General features: G+C 35.9%; 1 protein-coding gene across 1 annotated transcript; it reads left to right on the top strand.

Annotated features, from left to right (window-relative positions):
* The first annotated feature begins 4,291 nt into the window (after positions 1-4,291).
* Positions 4,292-5,366, top strand: LOC106435072. The gene is made up of 2 exons (XM_013875922.1): positions 4,292-4,420; positions 4,524-5,366. The coding sequence occupies exons 1-2, from the start codon at positions 4,292-4,294 to the stop codon at positions 5,364-5,366; spliced, it is 972 nt and encodes a 323-aa protein (XP_013731376.1).
* The last annotated feature ends 3,594 nt before the right edge of the window (positions 5,367-8,960 follow it).

The raw sequence follows: 8,960 nt of genomic DNA, 5'->3' as shown, positions 1-8,960 counted from the left end.
GCGGTCGTCTAGCCATAGTTAGATTCGGTGACATCGGTATTTGACAAATTTGTTACTTTGGTCTGGGCTCAATATCAATGAAAAATGTTAGTGAGGAAGAGACTAGAACATAAATAGTAAAACGTAAATGACACTAGTTTTTTTTTTTTCAAATTCATAGAACAAGAAAGCAAATTAGACCAATTTGGTAATGCATAAATTATGTACAATTCTCTTGAATTACCATCGTTTCTATTACAATAAAAAATTATTTAGGATAACTCAATCATAAATTAAAACTCACCGTCTAAAATTCGATCTATTAGGATCACATGACTCTGAACTAAACTCCCTTTGAATCTACATTCAATCTCTCTGAAAATAATTCACCAACTATGTCATCACCTAATGCAGAGCAATAACACCAAAATCTTGATCACACAAGCGCCAAATACATATCTCTCGGTTTTCTTATTTTGCATAGACAATTTTCTTCGTAAAGACATGTCTTCCTTGTATACCATATATAAACTTGCTACTCAAGATCTTCCGGAGCACTTTAAACAACTTTCCTTTCTCTTTAATGGAAAACTTACTCTTCAAATTTCCATGTATGTTTATCTTCAAGCACATGTTCTTTTTTTCTCTTTTCAAGCTTAACAAGTCTACGCACATTACAATACACAAACTCTAACACAACCCATCTTCATGACACACACATGTAATACCTCATGTAATACTTTGCGAACTAATACAAAACCTTATATAAAACTGCATCTTCAATTTGCCCCTTTTTGACTTTGTATGTGAGCTCATAAACTTTAGATGGAAAAAAACATCTTCAATCACTCCCTATGAATCACATAATGGTCAAAACTAATATGAAGATCGGCATCTGATATTTCATGGTTTGTACTGGTTTTTGACCATTATATAAGTCTGGTTTTAGAGTGTTTCGTATATATTTCGAGTCGTTTTAGAGTCATTGTATATTTAGGTACGTTTTGGACAACATTGCAGCTTCTGGAGCAATTTGGAGACTGGCGGACCATGAACCTTCAAAGATCTAGTTGGAGTCAATTTCTAAGTCTATGTGTTAATCGGCACCACCCTTGGCCTCAGTCGTCACCCTCCACTTTTTACGAGACATTCCAATTTTGAAGATATTAAAAATTTCCAGAAGTTTTATTTAATGGCAAAAGAGCCCAATTTGTGTGTTTAGATTATATCTTAATTTTTAGAGTTTTTGTAACTTATGCTTGGATACTGAGAGATTAGAGCATGGAGCTTTTTGGAGAGAGAGATCTGAACTCATACCTGTTGAGAGAAGATTTTGAACTATTTTTTTTACTCTATTATTTAATTACGCAATTGATTCAGATTTGATTTGTGTTTTCTTGCTCATGACTGAGTAGTACCATTTTTAGATTTAGGGTTCTTCAAAGGTTAATGAATGAATGGTTTGACTCGATTGAATTGTTAGGGTAGTCAATTAGTTTTTCAGCTAAGTTGTTCTTAAAGCTATTAGATTCTAGAATAATTGATAGATGAGACAACATGATTAATTACCTGAACTGAATTTAGATGAGTTAAATTACGTATCCCCAAATTATGTCTAAATTACGGATATTTGGTTTAGGAGTTTAGTAAACTAATCAAATACTAGAATTTGACCCGCGCAACCGCACGGGTGTTTGTTTTCACTTTATTATATATATATATATATAATAAATATTTATACTATTTTTCAAACACAATAATATGTTGTTTATATTTTTTTTATTAAATTAATTATTTGAAATTGTCATACGTATTTGTTACTTTTATTATATATCTATTTAATTAGATTTTCGGTTCATATATTAGACGAACTAAGATATACAAAGTTCAACACATTTCAAATTATTTTTAATTTAACTTTTATATTGTTAAAACTAAAATTTTATATGTAAGTTTTCAGTTTATGTTATAAAAAATATAATTTAGTAGTTTTATTTGATATTTATAACAATTTTAAAATATTTTTATACACTAATTTTTAAGCATTTAGTATTAGTTGTCTCAACATATGAATAAAGGACTAATCTGAATAATATATGGTAAAATATTCATATACACTAATCAACAGTTCGGTGACTTAAAAATCTTTTAAATTGGCCAATATAGTATGATAACATATCAAATGAGTCATTCCAAATTAGACTAATCCAATTATAAACAGCCAAAAAGTAGTAACTGGTTTTTTCCAGGGAAATTAAAGTGTATATTTTTAATTGGTGGTTAGGCTTATTTTTTTTTTTCCTATGTCTCATCTTCTTTCTTTAGCCTCATGATCAATCCTCCAGCTCTAAGAACAAAAACACAGTCTATATGAAATGTATGAGGAATCTAAGACAGTTAAACGTCACATTTGCAACAGATTGTTCTCAATTGGTGAAGATGGTTTCTGAACCTGAAGAGTGGTCAGCCTTTGCAAGTTATTTGGAAGACATAAAGTTATTGAAGGAAAGTTTCAACAGTACAGAGCTCATTCATATACCACGGACGCAGAATTCAAGGGCGGACAGTCTAGCACGCAGTGCAAGAAATCAACCGTCTTTTGTTGTCCATATGGACGCGGAGCTAATAGTTTGGTTTACAAAGTCTATATGAATCTGTTTGTTGTTGACAAAAAAAAAGAACAAAAACCGAAGCTGCAAAAATTATTCCTTGTTTCACACGAGATGATGATTTCGTGTGAGTATGCTTGATAAAAGGTTAAAATCTTTTTCGTTTGTATAGTCTCATGAATATGATTTACTATTTGAATGTAAATAGTAAATTTAGGAAAATAGTATGTTTGAACAGATTTTCTTGAACCATAATTATAGGTTTATCTACTTAATGGCACGAGATTCTTAGTTTATTCTTTTGGATAATGCTGTACAATATTTTTATACATTAATGTTAGGACAGTTAAGGTGATATTAATATAGGACAACTAAATGAAATGAGTTCCTGATGGATGTTCCAACTTAAAATATCACACATGAAATGAAGTTGTGACTTCTATTTTAATAGATAGATGTTTTTAATGCTTATATGGATTATTTTAATTGGTAAATAGATTTGGGATTCTAGGATATAGACAGAATTTGGTTTTTGAATTCAAGCTAAACAATAGAGAATGAAATATAGTAAATAACAATTAAAACATGCAGGTTGTAAGTTATCAGAGACGGGAGGTGTTAGACTCAGGGAAGCTCGCAGGTATTTCAGAACTGCAGACAAGATAGATTATCAAGGGTTTAATTTAGATTTGCTTTATCAAACTCAAACAGTAGTCAATCAACTCTCGTTGCAGAGATTACCTAATGTCTAAATCCTAGAATTCCAAGTCTCATTGCGAATTCAATTATTTCAGACAATCAATAAACTCAGGTTTGATTATTGCAGTACATAAATATTTAAACCAACTCTCTCTCTGCGAATAAATATTTAGCTCTTCTAAGTTCAGTTCCAAAATTGATTACACTCTCGTGTCTGACAATTATCCTAAGATTAATCGAGAAATTAGCGTTGCAAACAATTTATATGAAGAACTAATAAATTACCCTAACAATCTTATCAAATCTAACAATTCATTCAATAACCTTAAATCTAACAATGAAATTATTCAGACATAGAGAATACCAATCTACATATGTATGAAATGCATAATAGATGTAATTTGAGTTAAAAAAACGAGAGTATACGATCTTCTCTCTGAAGGAGTTCAGATCTCTCTCCAGTCTAAGCCCTCATCTGTCTCTATCCAAGTGTGTCTAACAAAACTCTTAAAAACTTAAAAAAAATAGTCTAAAACCACGATATGGCTTCTTCTGCTAATAAGTGTAATGGATTTTTTTTTTTGCAATATCTTTAAATTCAGCTTTTCTCATGAAACAAGGGGAGTGTCGACCGACACTAAGGTGGGTGTAAATCGAGATTGTCATCAGAAATCGTCTCCGACTTGTTGAATAAGCTTCAACATTACTTGTGTAATAAGTTATTTATTAAGGAAGTAGGATAACTTATCTAATTAGGATTAGAATAAAGGAATTTCCTATTTCCATATGTAATAGGATAGAGAATGACTTCTATTGCCTATATATGTAGATCATCTTGTGTGATGAATCTATAAGGAAGATTACAAGCTTGTTGTTTAGTTTTGAGATAGTTTCTAAACTAAATAAAATGAAGGACAGTTTTATACAAGCTTCACGTTCGTTTACTACGACTTTATTTGGTATTAGAGCGCCAGGTTCTGCTCTTAGAAGTCAAGACATAAACGATGGGTGATACGAAGCCTCCAATGAAGACAAGAGATTCGGTACCATCCGCAGTTGTATGTCCGATGCTATCTTCATCGAACTATACCGTCTGGTCGATGAGGATGAAAGTTTTGTTGAGAGTTCATAAGGTTTAGGAATCCATTGAACCAGGTTCAACGGATGAAGATAAGAACGCCATCATAATAGCACTATTGTTTCAGTCCATACCTGAGAATCTAATTCTACAGGTAGGAGAACAAGACTCCCCCTAACGAGATCTGGGAAGCCATTAAATCAAGAAACCTTGGCGCCGAACAAGTAAAGGAAGCTCGTCTCCAAACCCTAATGAACGAGTTTGAGCACCTAAGGATGAAGGACTCAGACACGATTGATAGCTTCTCTGGGAAGTTATTGGAACTAGCCGCGAAATCAGCCTTCTTAGGTCAAACACTTGAAGAATCAAAACTCGTAAATAAGTTCTTGAATAGCTTACCAAGAAGCAAGTACATTCATATCATACCTTCAGTCGAGCAAGTTCTTGACCTAAACAAGACAACTTATGAAGACATTATTGGGAGACTCAAAGCATACGAGGAACGAATACTCGATGAAGAGACTCATGAGCCATTTGGAAATCTTCTCTATGCAAACTCTAATAAGAGAACAGAGAAGTCAAGAGGAAGAGGCAGAGGTCGTGGTCAAGGCAACACAGGAAGAGGGCGTGGAAGGAGCAACACACGAGATATAAGCAAAGAGAAGAAGGATTACTCTAACATTACTTGCTTCAAGTGTGACAAGAAAGGTCAATTTGCCTCTGTTTGTCCCGAGAAGAAAGATGACCAAGAGCTAAATAAACAGGAAACAAAGGAAGCCGATGTTGTATACATGCACGAGATCGTATTCCTCAACGAAGAAAAGGTCTTACCGAAAGCTATTGAGCAAAATAAAAGAGAAGAAGGAATGCCGTACTTAGATAATGGTGCTAGTAACCATATGACCGGCGAACGATCTTATTTCTATGAGCTTAGTGAAAACATAAAAGGAAAAGTTGTTAAGTTTGGAGATGGATCTTGCGTTGACATCAACGGAAAATGATCTATCCTATTCGAAGCAAATACGGGCGAACAGAAGCTTCTAGCGGATATATACTACATTCAAGAACTCCTGAGTAATATAATAATCTTAGGTCAAGCTACAGAACAAGGATGCAACGTTGGAATGAAGGAAGACTTTCTAACTTTGAGAGACCCTAATTGAAGATTACTTATAAAAGTATTTATGGGGATTGAATCGTTTGTTTAAGATCTCTCTTAAGGTAGGGAAAACTACTTATCTACATGCAAGGATTGATGAAGATCCTTGGAGATGGAATGCGAGACTTGGACACATTAGTTTCCAAACTATGAGGTCCATGTCAACACAAGAGATGGTAATTGGCTTGCCGGTGATCAAAGAAGAGAAGCAACTTTGCCATTCCCTAAAGCAACCGTGTATAGATCATCTCATGCTTTGGAACTTCTACACACCGACTTGTGTGGTCCTATATCACCAACCACACTCAAAAACAATCGTTACATCTTTGTAATAATTGATGGCTGCACAAGGTATATATGGTCAATATTATTAAAGAAAAACAGTGATGCATTTGAAATATTCAGAGCTTTCAAAACGCTTGTTAAGAAGGACGTCAACAAAGAAATAAAAACCCTACGTACGGATAGAAGGGGTGAGTTTACTTTGAAAGAATTCAAGATTTCTGCAGCAACAACGGAATAAGGCGTCACTTAACATCTCCCTATACACCACAACAAAATGGTGTTGTCGAAAGAAAAAATCATACTTTGATGGAGATAACACGAAGCATGCTAAAGGCAATAAGTGTGCCTAACTACTTGTGGGAAGAAGCGGTGAGCCATGCCACGTACTTAATCAATAGAATGCCCACAAGAGTCTTAAAGGGTCAAACTCCATATGAGAGATTGAGAGGAAGAAAACCAAACATTGGCCATATAAGAGTTTTCGGCTGTCCTGCATACGCAAAAGTCGACTCTGTTCACCTCAAGAAGCTCGACGATCGATCACATCCTCTGGTTCACCTCGGATTAGAACCAGGATCTAAAGCTTATAGGCTTTATAATCCAAGCTCGAGAAGAATAGTTGTAAGCAGAGATGTGATCTTTAATGAGAAATCGTGTTGGAATTGGAAGGGAGCCAACAACAACATGGAGATTGAACCTGGAATGTTTCGTATGTCTTGGGGAGTTACAATGGACGACGGTGATGGTCCATTCATGATAGAGAATCAACAAGAAGGTGACACTGCTAAAGAAGAAGAAACTCAGATGTTCGAGCCAGAAGCTGTTGATACGAAGCCGTAGTTTTCTTTTCTCAAGCTCTAAATTCTCCAAAATCTCTAAAACGTACTTAGACTTGAAATAATTTTAAATCAACTCGAAACACATAACAAATATTCAAAAAAGATTTACACTAAGTCAAAAAGTGGTAACAACTATGATATATCATAAATCAGAAAGATAACTAAAACATGAAAAACGTGGGTTTATAAATAAATAAAAGATGCACTGAAACGATCAGACTTTAAACTAGTTCACAAAAAATAATATAATCCGGTCACCAACCAGAATCAGTTCTTAACGTAATTGGATTCGAGAACACTAGACAGTTTCTTTCTCCCAAGGATGAAGAAGTGAGAAGAGACAAAACCTTTTAAAGTTGCTGTTGTCCATTCAATTAATTCAACCATTTGGAACTTTGGGTAAAAAATTAAAAAGGCATGTGATTTAGACATCACGATGTCTCATATTTTCGTCGAGTAGCACCGACATATAGTTTATATGATAATTAAAGAACACCATATATTTTCCATGATTATTAGCCCGTTGTTATCCTCACGACTTCTTAATGCTGAACACAGTGAAGATGTAAGATGTCTGCCCTGAAGTAGTCGCTGACGTAGTTGCTGAAGCAGACGTCGGGTTAAATGGTGAAGACCATGTGGAGTCAAGATGCTGAGCTGGAGTCGTGTAGACTTGGAGAGTAAGGGAGTATCTTGGAGATATGGAAATAGGAATAAACTTGAGGAGCAAGTTTATGACTAAAAGAAAGATGAATAAGTGCATTCCAAGAAAATGAAAATTGCACTTATTGTTATGGAAGATGTCCATACATGTTGCCTTGGAGATTAGGGTTTCGGGAACATGGAGAATAACTATAAGATAGCTATGGGGTCGTCTGTAAAGACACGTAGGTTGATCTTATAGAGAGAGAGAAGCTCTTGGAGGTGTTCTTGGGTCGTGCTGAAGCAGTGGCTAAAGTACTTGACGGAGAAGAGACATAAGCGGGTAACTTAGGAATCTTTCAGTAGCGTGTTTTAGGGTGTTAACACTAGACGTGTAAAAGCTGAATAAGCAAGTCTTGTAAAGATTGTTTAAAGGAGATTCTAATAAAAGCTTTGGTGTTTACTTGTGTATTTGTCTCTTGATTTATCTTCTGCACTACCTTATTGTGTTTGCATCTTGCACTTACAAGTGGTATCAGAGCGGGGCACCTAAGTTACCGGTGTTATCCTGAAGGTGAAGATGGACACGATTATTTCTGTGCAGAAGGCGATCGTGTTGAATGCGGACCAGTATGGTCATTGGAAGGCTCGCATGAAGCAGATGATTCGAGGAATCAATGAAGATGCGTGGACAGCTGTGGAGATTGGTTGGGAGGAGCCTACCATAGTCACAGGAGGTGAGAAGAAGCCTAAACCAAAAGAAGATTGGTCAGAGGCAGAACGCAATGCATAAAAATTTAATGCAAAGGCGTTGTCGGTGATTTTTGGAGCTGTTGAAGCAGAGCAGTTTCAGCTGATTCAGGGGAGTACTTCGGCTAAAGTGGCGTGGGAGATCCTGCTGAATTCTTTTGAAGGAGATGAGAGTGTCAAGAGTACACGTCTAGATCATCTTGGGTCGCAGTTTCAGAATCTCAGGTGGTCTGATAATGATTCAGTGGCGAGCTTTAGTGCCAAACTCAGTGGTATGGCGCATGAAGCATTTGTACTTGGGAAGAAGTACAAGGAGAAGAAGCTGGTAAAGAAGTTACTACGTTGTCTTCCAACAAAGTTTGAAGCTCACAAAGTGGTCTTGCAGATGACTACAAACACGGATGAGCTCAAGTTTGACAAACTTGTGGGTATGCTAAAGGCACAAGAGATGGAGAAAGACAGTAGTTCAGTCTCTACGTCAGGTGGTGCATCAAGGAGTATAGCTCTTGCTGCTGACAAAGATGGAGATAGATCTCCGAATGTTGAAGATGCCATGGGGATGTTGGCTAGGAATCTGAGTAAGATGATGAATTCCTCTGGTGGGTGGAATCAGTATGGTCGCCAAGGAGGTGATCGTGGCAATAGCAGAAGAAGAGAACGTCTTAGATGCTATGAATGTGAAGGTGTTGGTCATATAAGGGCTGACTGTCCTGTAGCCAACGGAGAGAACTTAAGTGTTCTGAGTGTAGAGGTATTGGACACACACAGCGTGAATGTCCAAACTCAAAGAAGGAAATAAGAGTTCCACTGCAGTCGTCTGATGATTCAGAGTCTGAGGAAGATGGAAAGGTGCTGAAGAACCTTGTTGCATTTGGTGCACGCAATGAGGAATCTAGTGAATCCTCAGATTCAGATGTTGG

The sequence above is a fragment of the Brassica napus genome, chromosome C9 (genome assembly GCF_020379485.1).
Source record: "Brassica napus cultivar Da-Ae chromosome C9, Da-Ae, whole genome shotgun sequence".
Taxonomy (NCBI): domain Eukaryota; kingdom Viridiplantae; phylum Streptophyta; class Magnoliopsida; order Brassicales; family Brassicaceae; genus Brassica; species Brassica napus.
The sequence above is the reverse complement of the archived record's forward strand: the minus strand, read 5'-3'. Positions and strand labels throughout refer to the sequence as shown.